A 20402-nucleotide genomic window follows, 5' to 3' on the forward strand; every position below is an offset into this window, starting at 1 on the left:
GTGACGTCATCTCCGTGCGCCGCGCTGCCCGTTGCCTAGCGACCATGACGGGGCGGCGGGCGCGCGGCCCGCTGCAGAGAGTGCAGCGACGGAGCCAGGAGCTGCGGGCACAGGTACGGCACCAGCAGCTACTCCGCCTCCGGGGAGCGGCTTCCCTTCAGGCAGCTGACGGCGCTTCTCGTGTGTTGCAGGTGGAGGCGCTGCGGGTAGAGAGCGCGAGCGCGGCCGTCGGGCGGCGAGAGGCCCTGAGGCAAAGGTGAGGCGGTGCCTGCGGAGCGCGGCCTCACCCGCAGCCCGGAGCGTCGGCGGCGTGAGCAGCGGTCATGCGCGGGCTCAGTGCTGGAGATGGCTTGAAGGGACCTTAACGATCACTGAGCTCCTACCCCCTGCCGTGAGCTGGCGTCCCCCACCTGATCTGGCTGCCCAGGGCTCCATCCAACCGTGGGCACCACCTGAGATGGGGCATCCTCAGTTCTCGGGGCACCCTGTGCCAGTCTTACAGCCTCTGTGTGAAAATTCGCTTTAACACCTAACCTGAAATTCCCCTCTTTTACTTTAAAGCCATTCCTCTTTGTCCTAAAACTATCAGACTGTAAAAAGTTGCTCCCGCTCCTGCTTATGAGTTCCCTTGAGGCACAGTGACACTGCAGCGAGGTCTCCTGGCAGCCTTCTCTGCTCCAAGCTGAATAAGCTCACCTCCTTCAGCCTTTCTTCACAGGAGAGGTGCTTCAGCCCTCTGATCATCTTAGTGGCCCTCCTCTGGACCTACTCCAGCAGCTCCGCATCCTTCTTGTGCTGGGGGTCCCTGGCTGGATGCAGTACTGCAGGTGGGGCCTCAGGAGGGCAGAGCAGAGAGGAGACAATTCTCTTCCTGCTGCCACCTCTCTGTTGATGCAGCCCAGGACATTGTTTACCTTTTGAGCTGCAGGCATTCACTGCTGGCTCATGTCCAGCTTTTCATTTACCAGGACTCCCAAGTCCTTTTCCAGAGAGCTGTTCTCAAGGACTTCTCTCAGTCTGCGCATATCTGGGATTGCCCTGTCCCAGGTACAAAACATTGCACTTGGCTTTGTTTGGTTCACACAGGCCCACCTCTCAAGCCTATCCAGGTCCCCCCGCATGCCACCCGTTTCCCTGTTGTATCAACTACACCACTCAGCTTGGTGTTACCAGCAAACTTGCTGAGGGCGCACTCAGTCTGCCTGTCAGTGTCACTGATGAAGATGTTGAAGTACACATCCGAAGACCCCCTGGGGGACACCACTCGTCACCTGCCTCCACTTGTGCTATTCCAGGACACAGAACCACGTCTTTTGCTGAGTTTCAGCCTGGGAAGTCATAGAATCATAGAATTACCAAGGTTGGAAAAGACCTAAAAGATCATGCAGTCCAACCGTTCACCTATTACCAACAGCTCCCACTAAACCATGTCCCTCAACACAACATCCAGCCTTTCCTTGAATACCCCCAGGGTCGGTGACTCCACCACCTCCCTGGGCATCCATTCCAGTGCCTGACCACCCTTTCTGAAAAGTAATACTTCCTCATGTCCAGCCTGAATCTCCCCTGCCGTAGCTTGAAGCCATTCCCCCTGCTCCTATCACTGATGACACGAGAGCAGAGGCTGACCCCCAGCTCACTACAACCTCCCTTCAGGAAGTTATAGAGAGCAATGAGGCCCTCCTTGAGCCTCTTCTCCAGGCTGAACATTCCCAGCTCCTTCAGCCTCTCCTCAGCAGCCCTGTGTTCCAGACCCCTCACCAGCTTTGTTGCCCTCCTTTGAACACGTTCCAGGGTCTCGATGTCTTTCTTGCAGTGAGGGGCCCAGCAGAGCCTCTACTTAATGCAGTGTTACCTGGTCTTTTGGGCATTGTGGAAAGCAGGGGTTCGATGCTGAGGAACTTGTGTGGTGCAGTGGCAATCCTACCTTCCCCCCGAGTAGTACTAGGCGAGGGCAGCAGCAATGGGCTCCTTCAGCACCCTGCCCAGTGCTGGGTTTGAGGGATAGTGGGTGCCTGCGAGGTGATGTAGCATTGGTAAGCACATAGGCTGTTTGGATTCCTCAAGGCTGAAGTTGTTTTAAGTGGGAACTTGCACATTACAGGTAATAAGCAGTTACGCTGCACATTCCCTTTGTTCTTCAGGGATTCTTGTGTGAATGATTGTCACCAAAACTTGTCAGAGCCAGGAGATGGTCTCATTTTATCCCTCTGCTCCAAATCTGTTGATGCTGCTGCTTCTGAGTTTTGTTAAAACCCCGCTTCTAAGGAGACACCAAGCACTTGGTTTATGAAGTACTCTTTGGGATTGTATTGGTGTTCTTTGTAAAGCTTTGTGTGCATACAGCTGTGAGAAGGTATGGGCATCTAAATATACAAGTTTCAGTGATTTTGCATGATTTCAATGTCCTGTCAGCCAGATTTAAGATAATGCTGTCAGCCTGTCTTTGCTCTCAATGCAGATGTTTGCAGCTGCAGAAACTGGTGGATGAGAATACAAACACTCTTCATAGTTTGAAAAAAGTAGGTATAGAGATTTGTTCATGGCCTTCTCCTTAACACATTGTGGTAAATATTCAGAGAATGCTAACCTCCTTCAATTTTAGATGCCCCAGGACAAAAGTAATGCCTAGCACTGCATAACTTGGGGGATCTCTGAGATTCATTTGTACTATTTAAAAACACGTTTTTAATGCTTTGTTATGTGCACTGAAATCTTCATTGACCCAATATATTTCAAGATGTTTATCATTGTATTGGGAGAGGAGAATGTAGATTGAAAATATACCCTGGAACTTCGTCTTGTTGAAGCAAAAGGCAAGAAAAATATCACTAAGTAGGGAGTCATCACTGCCCTGGAATATCAAAACTCATGAGATGTGTATAAAGTTATCTTTATAGGGAAACTGTAAATTTGTTGTATTTTCCTTTCTCAGGCTGATGAGCCTGCACCGGTGGGGAATTATAACCAGAGGAAAGAAGAAGAAGAAAAGCTATTGCTAAAGCTATCCCAGCAGCTGCAGAAACTTGATCGTATCTTGGATCAGGGTAATGTGGCTACAAACGACACGGTGTAAGTAACCCAAACTAAGCATCTGTACTTCAACAGAATCCTACATGCAGCACTGGAAAGGACCCTCAAAGTCTGCTTATCCTCCTTATTAGCTATTAAAACATGGATTAGCTATTAAAACGTGGCAGAAGAGCTGGCTTTTCTGGGGCTTCTTTTATTAATGAAGTCAAGAAAGCCTCGCTGCAGCTTTCTGAGGATTTGGGTTAATGGCTGAAATATAATGCAGGTTGTACTGTGGTCTGTATGCTTAAGGATGAAACACCATTTCGGGCCAGGCCAAGGACTACAATGAGGTTTTTGTACACAGGGAAGCCCACGTTGTAAGGCTTTTACAGCAATTTCAAAAAGATTTATTAAAAATTAAAAAATGAATAAAAAGTTTGATTTATTTTGGGTAGGAATGGGGGACATCAGAAAGATCCTCAGAGAAAGGACAAAAATAAAGAAGAGGATGAGAGTGCTGATGACAGTGGAGAAAGTAGTGAGGAAGAAGAAAGTGAAGAAACAGATGAGGAAGATGAGGATAAGTTGTTGGATGATCCTGATGTCAAAGAATGCGTTGCAGTGGGAAACTTTAATGCGCAGCAGGAAGGGGACCTCACATTTATGGTAAGCAGGCCTCTGCAAAAAAATTATTGCCATGCTGGTAGTGCAGGTCATTCTGTATTAAACAGTAGCAATAATTACATCCCATGCTTTTGGGATTCAGAAGGATCTGGGAAGAAAGGCTTTCCCCAGTCTGCATTTCCCTTACTGGAGCTCAGTGTTCTCTTGCCTCTTTCTGTAGCACCAGAATGTGTAGTTCTAGTCTGCAACCTGTGGGGAAAAATTGAATTGTTGTTCATATTGTGTTTGGCATCACACTGAAATATTTGGTTGTCTTTTTTCTCCTTCTATCCCAATGGCAAAGAAAGGTGAAGTCCTGCTTATACATGATAAGAAGGCGGATGGCTGGTGGGTAGCTGAGAACTCAAAAGGGGAGAGAGGCCTCGTGCCTAGAACCTACCTTGCGGTTAGTGTGCTGCGACCTTCTTCTGCTCTAGCCTCACCTGTGTAACGTTCTGTCCACTGATCGTCGTAGAGCTGCATGCAGTTGGTCACAGGGCTTACATGTGCACACTGCAGTATCTTACTGCTGTCATCTTTGCCACTAAAGATCAGCTCTGAAGACTCCAAGCTGTAGTGGAGTGATACTTGCTTTTCATGATTCGTATGAAGTGCCAGTTCACATGAAAACTGGATTATGTTGTGGTTTGATGTGAAAAGACCTTTTCAGAAACTGATTTTTCAAGTTTTGTTTCCCCCTCCCTTTCTTTTTTAATGGCTTACTTGTGTTAGTATGTTTATTCTTGGGTATGTATCCATGGACAGCTGTGAGGGACATGTAAATGTGGGTACACAATTTGGCTCTACTGAGCCCTGCTAGACTGAGCTTCACACTGTGGAACAGTGCTTTTCACAACATAGCATTTGTTGGGTAACTAACTTTTCTACCTTAGAGTGCTTTCGTAGGAATACTCCAATGTGTTGCTGTAGGTACAGAACTGAGGTCAGTGTTGTGCAGTGACAGTCGTTACGGGCAGAATGTCTCCTCTTCTGAGCCATTCACACGTGTTGTGGTTGGAGAAGACATTCTGAAGAACAGAACTGTGAAAAAAGCCAGCACTCGTCCTTTCTGAATCTGAATTACAGGTCCATAATGAAGATGAAGAAAGCCAAGAGGAAAGTGATGAACACATAGAAGTGGTGGATGAAACAGCAGATGGAACTGAAATTAAAAAAAGGTAAATGGAATGATGCAAAGGCAAATTAGTATGAAGTTGGCCAGCTGCCACCCTCATAGCAACCACCAGGTGCTGGGGGCTGCCGAGGCCTTTCCCATGCCATGGTGCTGCCCTGCAGTGAGAGCTGGGGGTACCTCTGCTGTCCTCCATCCCTTGGCTTCGTTTGTCCAGTGCTGAGCAACTGCAGCCTGCCCTGGGCTGCCAAGAGCCTGGGCCTCACCCCACAGGTCAAAGCCATTCCACACTGGGGAGAGTGAGAGGGGACACTGGAGTCCCAGGGCAGACTCTAAAGAAGCAAAAACGGAGAGGTGCTTAATGGTTTTACTTTTGTATTATTATTTTGTACCCTCATTTTAAATGGTTTACTGTCCTGTCTTGACAAAAAGTTCCAAAGGAGCAGCTGGAATGGACTTTCATGCTGAACTTCAGCTCTTCTTCCTGTCCAAACTAAAGTCTTCTGCTCCTCCAGAGGAACGTGGACATTATATTAAGTAAATTTGTGGATGATGGTTAACTGGGAGGAGTATTGGTCCCCTTGAGGGTAGAGAGGCCTTGCCCCAAGATCTTGACAGATTTAAGGGCATCTGCATGAAGAAGAGCAGATGCTGGTTCTGCACCTGGGATGGGGCAGCCCTCTTTGTACAGACTGGGGGACGAGGAGCAGCTCCATAGAAAGGGATCTGGAGGTTCTGGCTGGCAGCAAGTTGAACCTGAGCCCGCAGCTGTTTCTCAATTGTACGAACTTCAATTTGCAGACACACTTTTACTTTGCTAGGATCTTTTGAGTGTTTGGTTTGTTTGTTTGTTTTGGTGTTGTCTTTTTTTTTTTCTTTTTGCCTCAAAATATGGTTGGGTCATGTGTCAACTCACGTTTCAGCTTACAAGACACTGCAGCAAACTTGTATTTACTGTTCAGATTTTTGTCCTCATGACAATAACGTGTTCTGAAAGAAAAATATTTCTTTTTTTTCTTCCAGAACAGACTCTCACTGGAGTGCTGTAAGAAAAGCTATCACAGAGGTAGGCATCTGTGCTACAGAGCAATGTAATCTGCTATAATGTTAATTATTTTTTAGACAAGATTTGACTTCTACTATGTGCTGTGTGTCATAGTAAGGACCACTGTTTTTAATTAACACCAGTTCTTTTTCATGGGTGTGATTTTATTTTGTGAACAGGCTGCACCAATGCTGCATTATAATGGAGGGGGGTTTAATAAAAAAAAAGTCTGTCTGGGATCGTACACAACACAAAGTAAAAGTCCTCCCTTGGATTGCATCAAACCAGCTTCAAAGTAGAGTCAGGTGACTGAACCTTCAGGTCTTTGGTAGTGGATGGCAGGAGCACAAACAGCCACTTGTTCTGTTATAGAGTGACACAGTAGAGATGCTGGCAGCCATGGGAGCAGTGCCTGCAGGATTCCGTCTGTCCACGCTTTCCCAGCTCTTAGAACAAGGTAAGGTTTTCTCACAGCAACTGTACTGCAGCTGTCTGTACTGAGTTCTGTAGTCCAACAGCATAACTGGGATGAAATCTTCATTGCTTTATTGTCATTGGTCATCTGTTCAGGCTGCATTTGGCCAGTTAAATAATGTATTAAAAGTGTTGGGTTTTTTTTTTCTTCACCTTATCAAATAAATTTAATCTATCTGAGTGAAATCCTGAGCACATGAAGGCAATGACAAGTTCCCTGATAATCTCAAACATTTTCCACTTTGGAACGCTCTTCCTGTTGACACTGCAGAAAATTATGGATTTGAATAGCCTTCCTCCCTTTTTTCTCACAGATATTCCATGAAGAGAGTTCAAAAGATAGTACACATCTCAGTTTTCTTCATCTTTTCATTTGAAACTGTTTCTAGTCAGTAGCTTAATGGACAAAAAAATTACAGTGATTCTAAAATGAAATACTGCAGAACACTTTTCCAAATAGCTCTTCCCATTTTAGAGGGTACTTGTAGCAGAAACCTCTTTAGTATTGTCAAATGCTTAAATGGACCTTAAGGCACATCTGAATTTTGGGCATTATTGATTTTGTGGCAATAAAGATCATAAAAGACTTTTTAGATATCCATCTACCTATCTTAATGGCATTTGTTTCAGGTAATCAGTTCAGAGCAAGTTACTTCTTGCAGCCTAAACTTACTCCATCCCAGCTGGCTTTTAAAGATTTGGTGTGGGATTCTGAAAAAAATACTGTGAGTATTACTGATCAGAAAGCTGTGATGCTTTTGGTTCAAGAGAAATGATGACATCTGTAGATGTGAATTGCTAGCAACTTAAAAAAAAATGTTTCATATTAGTAGATCAATTTTGCTGTAAAATAGTGATAGAGTTCTTCCCTGTCAACCTAGATTCCTCAGGCAATAGATGTTATCACACTCTGATAAAAAAAAATCAGCACAGGTTGCTATGTTGGGTATTTCTTAAGAATTATGTTTCATCTTAAGCTTGTGGTTCCTTATTTGGGTCGAAACAAATCTGCACAGGTGGTCAGTTGAATTCTTGTCCCATGAATGTCTACTAATTGCTGTGAAACCACCAGTTTCATTTGTCTTTGTTCATTCTGACTAATAATCTCTTGATTCACACCATTTTTAGAATGACTATTTATAAAACACCCCTGGAAAAACAATAGCCCAGCAATGTGATTGCCACCCGAAATACCTGGTGAAGAGCCCTGTGACAGCATTCCTTTCTGACAGGACCTTGTGCCTGTCACACTGAATTATTTGTAGCAATCTCCTTAGCAGAGGTGTAAAGGTGTATGAAGAAATGTTGCTGCTGCCACCAACACTATGCTAGTTTTGTGGGTCAGAGAATCCAGTCCAGTGGTCACTGCTGTCAGTCCTTTCAGTAAATAAGCACATAATGATAACCACGTGCAGAAGGAACCTCTAGATTTACTCCTCCTTCTGTTGCCTGTATTTCAGATCTGTCCTACGCCAACTCGAGTGTCCCTGATTGTAACTTTATGTAGCTGTAAAACGATTCCTCTCCCAGCAGCCAGCATTCAGGTTCTCAGCAGACACGTTCGACTCTGTCTGTTCGATGGCAATCGGGTGAGTTGGATTATCAGCAAAGGTCTTGATGAGGTGCTCACGATGCTCCGGTCCCTCTGGTAGCCATCTCCTCCAGTTGTCTCAGGGTCATACAGTCAGACCTGGCTCCCAGGCTGCTTAATCTGCTTGCCAATCAGTCTGGCTTGATACAGCACACTGACATGTGTACCTTCATTCTCTCCAGGTGCAGTAAATGTAGTTTTCCTGCCACTTGTGGGCTGCCTGTTGGCTGAAACTTGGGCCTCCATGTACATGCACACATAACAGAGAGCCCACTCATGCAGGAAAAAAAAAAAGAGTGAGAAATGGAGTTGAGTGAGAAGACAGGACAAACTGCATTGATCATAGGCAGGGCATGGCCAGGCATGCATACCAGCCTGCTCACAAAGACACCACTTTATCCCCTTACCCTTCGAATGTCCCACGCTTCATGTTCCACAAACCACCTCAGTCTTCTTTCAGCCATGGTTCCTCCTCTGAACATCACATAAGTCACCTGCAGTCCCAACATGTTCTCCCTTGCATGCTGTAGGGCCTCCCAGCCCTAAGCAGCACCCCATTTTGGCTGTGATACTGGGAGTTCCTCTTGTTGACTCATCTTGTCACACCCAGCTCCTGGACAGCCCTGGGTGGAGCTGGGGTGGGGGCTTCGTTTCTGTGCATCCACAGTTTTGGTTCTTCCACCTGCTGTTGTGCTTCTTTGCATCTTTGTGTTTGTGGAGGTGAGCCCTGTTTGTGCTGCTCTGTCCTCTCTGATGGGCCCAGGAATAGTTGGGGCAGGGTTGTGCTCAGATGTTTTACTCAGAGGGCAGTGAGGCCCTGGCAGTGCTGCCCAGAGCTGTGGTGCCCCATCCCTGGAGGTGCCCAAGGCCAGGTTGGATGGGCCCTGGGCAGCCTGAGCTGGTGGGGGGCAGCCAGCCCATGGCAGGGGTTGGGGCTGGGGGGCTTTGAGGTGCATTTCAACAGAAGCCATTCTGTGATTCTATTTCCACACCTGCCATCATTCCTCCACATGCCTTTGTGCTCTTCATAAGATAAGCTACCACATTGTCAGCACTGGATTTCCTTCTGCTGCACTGAGTGTTAATGGGTCAAAGGAACTATTCCTGGTGCACTGGAAGCAGGAATGGTTGGATGATTCTGCCTTCCTCTGGAGTTTTAGAGACTGTGTGATGAAGCTGAAGAGCAAGCGTGATTTTCTGTGTGGCATGCAGAACCTTGGCTCAACTTTATAATACTGCATTTATACTGCATTTTCTTAGAGTTGAGTAGCTTTCCAGAAGAACTTGTGTTAGCATTTTTCCCCACTGTCATGTTTTAGGTCCTGAGTAACATTCACACAGTGAGAGCTACGTGGCAACCTAAAAACCCTCAAATGTGGACCTTTTCCCCACGGGTAGGTATCTTGCTCAGGGCGTGAGACAACCAATAACAGACACTTTAATGTGTCTGTTTACAGCTTCTTATTTAGCCATGTCTATTACTTCTGATATTCTTGCTGAAAGAACATCTATTGTGAGCAAAATAAACATGCAGAAAAGACTTGCTGAAGTGCAGCAATTCGAGCTAAGCTTTTAAAGCAAAAATGCTTTGGAGAAAAGAGTGGAAGGAGAAGTAGTGGGAGGAACTGGTGATCCAGTCAGTGGCACTGGTCAACTTTGACCTGTTGCCAGGTGCACACTACATTATGTTCATTTGTTCCCTATGAGCTTTTGCTTTTCCTTTTTTTTTTTCCTTTGAAAAGAGAACGTGCCCTGTCCCATATTTTGGGTGTTGTGCAAAGCTGCATTCACAGCCAAACTGTTTGTGTGTTTTACCTCAGTTGTTCCTGTGTTCTCAGAGAGAATTCACTGCTTTTTGACTTTGAAAGTTCTTTGATACCTTCCCAGCACAAAAAATGTACCTTAGTAGCATAGCTGTGGTTAATGGCAGCGTAAAGAACAAATAGAGCAGTGGTTTCAACTGAAATTGGTTCTCTACTTCTTGTTTTCTTTCATGTGCAGTGGGGTTGGGTCTGGGATCTTGTGTAAATGGGTGATGTGTTTAATTGCCTTTAGAAATCAGAGGTGACTGTTGGCTTTCTTTTTTTTTAATATGTACGTTATTATTTCTTCCCCCTCTGTAAAGGTAACAGGCATTTTGCCCAGCCTACTGGATGGTGACTGTTTCGTCAGGTCCAATTCCTTATCTTCAGACATTGGTTTACTATTTGAACTTGGCATCACTTACATTCGCAACGTAAGTGTATAAAGTAGCAGAATAAATCATTCCAAGCACGTTTATAAAGCAAATCAGCTGTCCTGTTTTCCATGGCAACCTGCAGCATCTCAACAGAGGACTGTGATATCCAAATGGAAGTTCAGGGGGGTTTTTTCTTGCTATTGCAAAATTGTCTGTATTTTGGCATCTGGAAAGAGGTGAGAGAGTTGGTTTTGAGAAAATTTAATTCTAGTCAGTGCTTAGAGAATAAAAGGCTTTCTGACTACAGGACAGAAGTGTAGTTTTTCTTATGCTGAAATAGAAGACTTTCGTGTCATGTGATCACAAAGGACCAGTTCTCTTTTCACTCCTGTGTCATTGGTTTTTTGTGTGTGTAATTTGGAAACTAAAACGTTAACTGTTTAAATAGAACACTGGTCTCTGTAAGTGATACAGGTATATCCTCCTATCCTTCTAGGAGGTGCTTCTGAAAGTACAAGGGTTGGCGACACCATTTTTTCCCTAAGAACTAATAGGAAAGGGGATAGGGAACAGTACTGTTGGAAGGAAACAGTGCCTTTTTGGAAGAGGTCCTCTTCTAAAAGATCTCAGCTGCTTTGTCTACAAGATTGAGTCAAATTTTGCTGCCTCTTGTGAAACATCTGCATTTTCATGATTGCCACCATCTTCCTCGGATGAACTCAAGCAATTGTTGAGTGAAAGGGAAAATCATTGCAATGATTAGGGTATTAGTGATGGGCAGAGTTCTGAGTAATTCTGAAAAAGAGAATTCTGAAAAGACAGAATTTACAGAAGAGGTACTGCTGTATTTTCTCCTTCATTAACACTTGTGTGAACCTGGGATGCAGATGTCCCTGTGGCAGCATGGAGGAAAGGGGCCGATAGCAAGCATGGTGGGAATGCAGAACTGTTGCATTGGAAGTAGAGTGTAAATGTGTAGGGAGCTGGATGGTGTGAGTGCTGGTGATGAACAACACGTTCAGTTCGTGGAGTCCTAACCAGAGATAATGGCCCCTCTTATGCACATTTGAATCATCAAGGTTATGTACAGTTGTCAGCTTCTGTTTGCAGAGTGATGTTAAACAAAGGACTGTGTGCAAGTTCCTACCTGTTAGGAGTGCTCTGGAGCTTTCTCTCTGTTTCATCTTATCAGAACACCTTAAAAAGAAGGACACTGTGCCTTCACTTGGTATTTATTCAAGTTGAGATCCTGAAAGGTAAAATGTTACTCTCAGGGTCATGCAGCTGATTTGGGATAGAGCTGGAAATGGGTGGCTTGGCACACAGGATCTGCTCCATTTCCCAGTGCTTGGTAGTAAAGCCTTCTAGTGTTTGATATATGTAGGTTTTCCTTCAGTGTGCTTTTCTTGGCTTTATGTCAGTGATCAGCTTCAGCACAGCTTTTCTGCTGAATGGTAGAAGGTCTGGTTCAACTGCTCAGGTTTACATTCCTCTTTTGTTTTGCAGTCAACAGGTGAACGACAAGAGCTAAGCTGTGGCTGGGCATTTCAGAAGCTTTTTTCTTCTGATGGAATGCCTGTTCCTTCCAAGTAAGTTTATGGTGTTTTCCATCTCTCTGTATGTATGCATATATATATATATTAGGTTAGTAGTCAAGTTCATATCTAATATGGGCAGGTATTGATATGAGCAGGTGTAGACCAATCTGATATGCAAGTATTAGCCTCTACAACTCTTCTAAATCTGGTCTCTAGTGTTTTCTGTTCCATTGAGCCAAACACAGTCTCTGCAGAGTGAAATCACGTGGTTACTTCAACATGGACTTACTCTTGACAAAACTGTGATTACATTATTATTAAACATTTAAAATCTTCTACATCTAAAATTTGATGCTTCAGCAGTGATTCCTCAGAAACACTTGAATGAAACAGCTGATGCAGGGAAAATACTGGTATCATTGCTGCTGATTTCTTTTCAAATAATCAGCTAGTTTCGCAATATGATACAAGTCTGAAATTTATCATCTGAGGTTTGGCTGCTTAGTAATGAGGTGTAGTCATTTCACATCAAATACCAGTCATAGCCTCAAGCACTGTCAGGTTTTTATTTGAGATAGCAGGTTTCTTTCTTTCTCAGAGAGCAGTTGTGCTGTGTCCCCATATCCACACGTTGTTTTACTGTGCTGCTCTTCCTTCACAGAATGTATGAGCTGCTATTGAATGGTGGTACCCCCTATGAGAGAGGTGTTGAGGTTGACCCATCACTATCAAGAAGAGGTATGGTTTCCCACCAACATTTCATAAGTAAAATGATATGTGTCATAGCTTTTTTATAACAGGCAGAGCTCAGCTGGGGCTGTTATGAGCATGCAGTCACCACAGCCTGGTATTGTTTTGTGTGTTCCTGTTTTGCATGAGGGAGAATTGGTTGTTAGTGCTAGCTGGATTCACAACCACCTGTCAGTGCCAACACCTCTGTAACTTCCATTATTTGTAGGCTGAGGATTATTTTTTGATGCAGGTTTTCAGTTACTTCTGTAATTGCACTGAACATGTGTTGGTTGTGGGGTGCTGCTACAAGATTCAGCAGAAACATTGATCTAAAGAGTTCCCAAGGCTTCCTGCTTTTTGCCTGTCTTGCAGCACCTGGTGTGAGAAGTGACAGGCAGTGCAGGTGATGCTGTGACCTGCAGCAGGGAACTGAGCCAGATGGAAAGAATTCACCAAAACAAGCCAGTGGCTGAAGGGAGTTTGAGTGAGCAAATGGAGGGGGACTCCTTAGCCCAGTGTGCCTTAAGTTAGGCTGAATACTGATACAACTGAAAAATGCAAAAAAAAAAACCAAAAACCTTTCAATTCCTCCTGATTTTTAGCCCATCTTTAAACTATTACAATTCCACAAAAAAACCCATCTCTTAACAAATGTCAGTATTCATTCTTGTAATAGAATTCTTTGTGTTATTTCAAAATAGATAATTAACTGTGTATTTATTTCTCCAGCAGGCAGTGGTGTTCTTCATCAGCTTATATCACTCAAGAAGCAGCCTGTGCTTGTAGTGAAACTGAGGTCATTAAGCACACAGTCAAGAGACATCCTGAAGTAAGTACCTGTGTGTGCTGCTGTAAAACGAGAACATAATTCAGCCTAGAATGGTCCCAGAGATCTATCTGAAGTGTTCTCCTTCCTTGCAACATAGGCTATGGAAAAATCTGAGCGCTGTCTCCCTGCATGTTACGTTCATTCTCTGAGGCTTAACGCTGCGCTGTTGAAAACAAGCAAAAAGCTTGCAATTAGAGGAGGCTGAAAATGGCAGCAGCAGAAGTTTGGCTGTTAGAGCTGTGTCGGTGTGTGCCCTCCCAGGCTGGTGCTTCGTGGAGACGCCCATCTGAGCTGATGGCACCTCTGAACCTGTCGTTACTCTGATGTTCTGGAGAGCAGTGCTTTGCAGGAACGTTATGAATAAAAGTTTCATTAGCGTGTTCTTTATTTTCCCAATAGTTTGTTACCAGAAACGTTAATTGGCAGTATGTGCTACATCCATCTCTTGGTATTTTATCGGCAAATACTTGGTGATGCACTGCTGAGAGAGAGAATAAACATGCAGAGCGCAGGTAAGGATTGCACTGCTGTAGAAGAACTCGGTCGTGGAGAGTGTTTAAAAAAGGGCCAGATTCCCAAAGAGAAGCAGTCACTCCAGAGTCTTTCTTTTGTAAAATTAAGTGGGTCTGCAGGAGCAACTCTCACTGACACACACTGCTTTTACTGCTTCGTTTCCTGGTAGGGAAGAAGCCGACTGTCTGCACTGTTAGGAAGCCATGCTCCCTCTGTCGAGGGTTTCGGTGTTTAAACTTTCTGTCCGCAGGTGCAGTGGGAACAAATTGAAAGCTGTTGTCCCTGCTAACAAAAGGAAACAGCCTCTTGGTGTGTTTGCATTTCAAACTAGAAATATTTCAACTTGCATCTAACGCGTTGCCTTGTTTGGCACCAGTTCACACAGCAAGATGCAGAAACCACAAGAATAGTTTTGTTTTCTGTGAAGTATGAGAAGTGTCTTCAGTGAAACTTAGCCCCCAAAAAGCCCACGTGGACAGGCAAAAGGTTATTTCTAAATCAGCAGTAAATAAAGATTAAGGGATTGTTTGGAAGATAAACATTTCCTTTGCACCACCCATGCAGTGAGAGATCAGATGTGCTGACAGATGTACTCATCCATTTCTAGTGAATGCGTGCTCCCGTGTTATAGGAAAGATTAAGCAGCTGTTTCTGTCACTGGGATGAAGTCATCCTCTCTTAATTCCTTTTATTGATTTAAGTATTTATTTTCTGGTCAATGCAGTGGGGAGAGATGGAAGTGGAAAAGTTCTGCTTGTAGAACTCTATCTTGTGCTGATTTTGAAAGTCTGTATGTTATTCCTTCCACACCAAAATTGTGATAGCTTACAGTCTTCTCTGTTACACACTCACACTTGAAATACAGAAAAAATTACATTTCTTAACTCTGCTGCTCATGACTTGGCAGTGGTACTGCAAAGTAATTTTCTTGTGCTTTCTCCTCTGTCTCTTTCGTGGGTTGGAACTACATGATCCTTGAGGTCCCTTCCAACCCGGGTGATTCTGTGATTCTGTGATTCTTTCCCAGATTGAATGATGTATCCTCTGTTCCTATGGCAAATACATTTTAGCCTGCAGTCCATGTGATGCCATACTGAGGCACCTGAATTACAGGTTCACCTTTCAAAGATGCTCAGAACTAAACTGCCTTCCATGAACTTTCAGACAGCAAGTAGTCAAAGCATGTAGAAAAGTCAGGCCCTTGAATGAATGAGTGCTTTATTTATTAAACTTATCACTGAGAAAAAGAAGATGCTCAGTGTTTCAAGGCCAGCTAAGATCCATGCACCACAATTGCCTGACTTGAACTTTGTAACATAGGACAATACATCAGGCTGACGATCTCTGGAGTTCAATTGCTGCCATTTGGATTCAGTCTTGATTTGAAATGTTTTAAAGGCTTTACCCCCACGGTTCAGAAGTTGTTCAGGTTGCAGTTCTCTACTTTTCTGATGTTGCGAAGGCAAATTGATGCTCTTACTTCAAAGTCAATCATACTTCTGAAATGGTTGGCTGTATTCTGCTGCGCTCTGACAAAGAAGTTGTCCAGGTATCCCCAAACCACATGCAACACAAGCCAGATCAAGGCAGAACAAAAGCATGTTTATTCATAACATCCAAACCAGGTGTCACAATTTCAGGTGTTGATAAAAAAGACAGGTGCAGCAGTGAGGAAAACACCTTACTCTACCCTTGGGTTAAATTAGTAAGGGCTGTTACTTGCTGGCTTCTCCTAATAAATTTGCACTTGGTTTGGGTTTTTTTGTTGTTTTTTTCTTTCTTTCATGCACATCTGTTCTCTCCCTTGCTAACTGCATCTCAGCAGATAGAGAGTTTGCTGTAGAAAGCTCTTGTGAGAACTCTTCAGTCTTTGCAGCTCTGGAGTACTATTACAGCTCATTTTCCCCAAGAGTTTGGGGAGGGGGCTGTCTCTAGGCATAGCTGGTCTTCTGCCTTGAAAACCATCTGATTTCTTCTTTGCCTCCAATGTGTTTATTTTTTGTTTCAGAATTAATCTGTAATCCTATTTTAGCAACTTTTCCTCAACTCATGGATCAGCCAGACCTGATGGATGCACTGCGGGTATGTTTTCTGTATAGTGTTCAGTTACAAATGATGTGTCAGAATTCCCAGCTAGTTTCCATAATTTGAGCTTTTTAATTTGCACTGTAAAAAGATAAATGGAAAAGCCAAGCAGCAAAGTTATAATTACTTCAAGTACATGCAGATCTCTTGTGCCTTCAAAAGCAAGAGAACATCTGAGCACATCTGAAAAGGATGTAAGGCCTCAAAGTGATTGATGATTAGAATGTGAGGAAAGAAGGGCTGCAACAAGGGCTTAAGCCACCATGGGGCTGCAGTAAAAGAGGGATTTCTGCAGGTAAAAGTGGAACTTTGCCAGATTTCCCCAGTCTGGATCTGATTTCCCATTGTGTATTTTACATCTCATTCCAGAGTGCTTGGGCGGACAGAGAAAGAACTTTGAAGAGATCAGAAAAGGTAGTACGTTACCAAGTGCCAGTTTTTTCCTTGACATACACCAAATCTAATACAAACTAGAAGCTTTCTTTCAGCATTGCTGCCAGAATTAACTGTTCCTCTCGCCATAGATTTATTTAGAAAATGCAAAAACTGGGAGGACTACGAAATTAATTTGTAACTTTTTGTCTTGGTGTTTGTAAATATAATTGTTAATGTGGAAGATGTCATAGGTTTGTGCTCAAAATGTGCCTCTCTTTCATGATGTGCTTGTAACGTTTGCCTGGTAAAAACTTTCCACTGGTGTAAAAGGGTACAAAACAATCTCCTTTTCCAGCCTCCCAGCTCTAGTCCTGCTCCAGTCTACCTGGAGGAAGGCCCCAAGTTCTGCAATCTCCCTGTGTTGAAACAGAACAGCTTTTTCAAGGCCATTCATCCAAAATGTAAGCTGATCTGCTCAGAGAATAGTAACTCCTCAGAATCCCAGAACCATCCAGTTTTACCTGATTTGTCATGTGCCACTCCTATGGCAGGATTGCTGCCTGGCACGACAGCTAGGTCTTGCTCCTTCTTGCGTGCTTTTATGACATTCAGCTGCTAATCTTCTGCTGAGACATGAACTGTTCAGCTTCCCAGGGGTAGCAGAGAGGTTCCAATGCCAGTCGTATTGTTCATGATCCTAGCAGAGGTTCAATGGCAGGTGAGTTTTCGAGGAGGCAGTTTTCTGAGCCAGCAGTGTGCCCTTGCAACTTGGAAAGCAACTCGTTTCCTGGGCTCCATCAGAAGAGGGGTGGCCAGCAGGGACAGGGAGGTGACTGAACCTCTCTGCTCTTGTGAGGCCCCACCTGCAGTACTGCATCCAGGTATGGAGCCCCCAGTACAAGAAAGACAGAGATGTTGGAGAGGGTCCAGAGGAGGGCCAAGAAGATGTTCAGGGGGCTGGAGCACCTCCCCTATGAAGGCAGGCTGAGGGAGCTGGGCTTGTTCAGCCTGGAGAAAAGAAGGCTGCAGGGTGACCTCATTGCAGCCTTCAGTACCTAAAGGGAGCCTACAAACAGGAGGGGAGTCAACTCTTTGAAAGGGTAGATAACAGCAGGACAAGGGGAAATGGTTTGAAGTTGAGGGAGGGAAGATTGAGGTTGGATGTCAGGGGGAAGTTCTTTACTATGAGAGCAGTGAGGTGCTGGAACAGCTGCCCAGAGAGGCTGTGATGCCCCGTCCATCCCTGGAGGTGTTCAAGGCCAGGTTGGATGGGGCCCTGGGCAGCCTGGGCTGCTATGAAATGGGGAGGTTGGAGATTCATGATCCTTGAGGTCCCTTCCAACCCTGGCCATTCTGTGATTCTGTATTTCTTGCATAGAAGGCTGTGTTCCCGTGTTTGGAAAAGGAGGCACCCAAATTTTGTCTGTTTGAAGCGATCAGTGCTTGATGAATTGACCAGGCTGATTCTTAGTTTCTAGGTTTTGCAAACATGGCAGGGTATAATTGTCTCTACATGGAGTGCCCTGTCAGAATGTGAAATAACTACATAGAGAATGGCCCTACCTCCTGCTCAGAGTCTTGTGGTGCGAGGAACAAGGGATTGTTGCATCTCTCTGCCAAGAGCATTGGAAGGACAGGTGGGATTTGGGCCTGCAAGGCAGAGAGGATGTGTGTCTCCCCCAGGGACAAGAGCAAACACACTCAATTTCTGCATGCAGGGCTCTGGAGAAGAGTCTTCTCTTCATACATTGGTGTTTTTAGGAAGAAATATAAATACCCCATGAGATAACTTTCTGTGGTGAGCGTTGGCAGTACAAGACTTCATGCAAAGCAATGAAAAAGTGCAAAGATCTTTTCTAGTTTTGCAAGAGCTTGAACCAAAATAATTCCGAAATCAGGAAGGTGTTGACATGTCTGTCAGAGGTCTCAGGGTTTCCACTGCCCCCAGCAAATTGACTTTCATTTCTAATGTGTGTGACTACAGACATAGGCAGGGAGAGATGAAGGCCATTAAGACTAGATGAGTTAATTAAGATGAAGTCATTAAGACTAGATGAGTTAATACTAAGATAATAAGTATTAAAAAGGAAGAAAATGATTAGACTTTCCAGTGTGTTGTTTCCTCTGTTTGCCCAACCTAAATTAAGCATGCTTTACAAGGGACTATCCAAAGTTGAAGGCAGGACCAAAAGAAAGCTTGATAGTTCAGGCTGCTTCAACATAGGCAGCTCACCAGGGTGGAGGGAGAAGAGGGTTGCAGAAGGTTGAAATTTCTCTTTAAGTGATGAATTTTAGTATCAAACTATGCAGTAATGCTTCCTCAGGCGGAGTGCAGTAAGATTCTATCTGAAAATCAGGTGTGGGGATGTGGACAGGGATTTTAATGCACTGTAAAGCTTACGATGCCTTTGAATGGCTCGTTGGGAAGCACAGTCTGTTTCTCCATAGAACCCCCTGGCTGTGAAAACCACGGGGACTGGCCAGATCAGCATCCCAAGGTTCCTCCTCAGCAGAGGTGGCAGCATCTGTGGGTTTGGCTGTGTACCACTGCACTGTGTTGGCTCCAGCAGTTGGAGAGCTGATCCGCAGCTTACACAGTATAGTTCTGTGCTGGGTTTGAGGCTCATCCAAGGCTGATGTTGAAGAAGGTCTGGCCTCCCAGGTACTGGGGGCTGATTGAATGTTTTTGTTTTGTTTTTCTTACGTAGGACTGCTTGACAGCACTGCATATTTTTGCATGGAAATGATGCCAAATGCTTTTCTTCTTTGCAGAGAGATCGAGAATTCCTGAAGTCTGTGTTCATCCTGGTGTACCACGACTCAGCCTTCCCTCTCCTCAGGTCCACTTTGCTCCCCAGCTACAAGTGGGCAGATGAGGAGTCCGAAGCATCTCGCTGGAGAGTGATTGCTGACTTTCTGAGAAAGAGCCGAGAGAACGGTGGTGCCCTTCAGTCTCTGCTGTCCTCAGAAAACACTCACACAGCCTTTGACATCTCTGAGCTGGCCTACGATTTCTTAGGAGAAACGAGGAAAAACAATCCCACAGTATGAATGGATTGGAGGGTAACAGTACAGATGAACTTTTACCAAAGAGAAATTATGTGTACTATCTGTATTGCAAGAAACATTTTCACACATTAAAAATAACATTTTTGAGGCAGACAGGCATTGTTTCATTGGTTCAACTAAAATAAATTATGTTACCTTTTCCTCTCTGCAGTGTCAGCCAAAGCTACGGCAGTCTGTTGCTACATGAATCTCTTGTAGCCACAGTTGTTCCGTGCTGAAGCAGAGCAAATGCCGTGGCAGCACTTCCCTCACACAGCTTTCAGTTAAATTCCAATTTTGTTTTGACCAGGGTGAACAACAGACTGTTTCAGCACCCAAGTGGACTGGTAGCAGGCAAGGAAAACAGCCACCATCTTTAAGAATGCTGTGGAACAAGGTCAGGAAAAAAAGTAATCTCTTGTCCAATCAGCAGATTGCTCCTTATTTAGACTGTTTTACTGTTTTACTGTTTTCTGTTCTCACTCAGGAAAAGGTTGAGTTATTCACAGGAATGTGTGCCTGGCCCCACCCAGCACAAATCCATGGTGGTGAGAATTCAGGGAACGCTGCCATTCCCCTCTGCACGGCTACACCGTGGGTTAGCTCACTTTGTGCTGGCTTCTGAGTGCAGGCTGATGAGTTGCGGGGTATTTCTCATATGGACCAGGACGTTAAGGGCTGCTTTTCCCTGAGCACTGTGTAACCACAGGTCCTGTGTGCTGTCCTGGTAGGAAGTTACTCATCTGTTCTCTCTTTTGTGCTGGAGTATCCGGATGTCTGCACGCTTTGTCCATGGTGATGGGCGCATTGCCACAGTGAGCATTTACCAAGTCACACATGAATTTACATCCAAACTGATCTGAAATATTTTAAAATAAGGTCTTGCAATGATCGCAGCACTGTAGAGCCCAGGGCCAGTCCTCACTGTCAGCATTTGTAAACTGGAGCCTTTGGAAGTCCTACAAAGCACATTCCCCTGGCCTAGGACAGGTTCAAATGATGTTCCTCATCATGGATCTGATTCTATTCTGCATTGCTCAGGAGCCTGGAAGCCAAATTCCGAGGGCTAAATTTGGCCCTTCTATTAGATACATATGATATAGCAGTAGGATATCATCCTCCTCTTGCTGCAGAGGATTGTCCAAGGTGGTGGACTCTTTCTGTCTACTCTGTGACATAGGCC

The 20402-nt window shown here is 44.6% G+C and overlaps 1 protein-coding gene across 4 annotated transcripts; it reads left to right on the forward strand.

The window, feature by feature from the left end:
* The first annotated feature begins 11 nt into the window (after nt 1-11).
* On the forward strand, nt 12-19335 carry NPHP1 (nephrocystin 1). 4 transcript variants are annotated; one of them, XM_042810536.1, is made up of 21 exons: nt 12-113; nt 192-256; nt 2462-2522; nt 2936-3072; nt 3471-3681; nt 3983-4084; nt 4765-4856; nt 5834-5876; nt 6228-6312; nt 6960-7054; nt 7790-7918; nt 9240-9314; nt 10046-10156; nt 11606-11688; nt 12299-12375; nt 13099-13198; nt 13598-13710; nt 15720-15793; nt 16166-16210; nt 16527-16632; nt 18944-19030. In XM_042810536.1, coding segments are annotated over exons 1-21 (1875 nt in total). In that variant the 5' UTR covers nt 12-44; the 3' UTR covers nt 18946-19030. The 4 variants fall into 4 exon arrangements, with proteins under 4 accessions (XP_042666470.1, XP_042666445.1, XP_042666453.1 ...); XM_042810511.1 differs by lacking the exon at nt 16527-16632 and having other exon boundaries at nt 18944-19335; XM_042810519.1 differs by lacking the exon at nt 16527-16632 and having other exon boundaries at nt 13102-13198; nt 18944-19335.
* Nucleotides 19336-20402: the final 1067 nt, after the last annotated feature.

This window comes from Centrocercus urophasianus, unplaced genomic scaffold (genome assembly GCF_019232065.1).
Source record: "Centrocercus urophasianus isolate 14NV4802_14NV808 unplaced genomic scaffold, USGS_Curo_1.0 seq_10, whole genome shotgun sequence".
Taxonomy (NCBI): domain Eukaryota; kingdom Metazoa; phylum Chordata; class Aves; order Galliformes; family Phasianidae; genus Centrocercus; species Centrocercus urophasianus.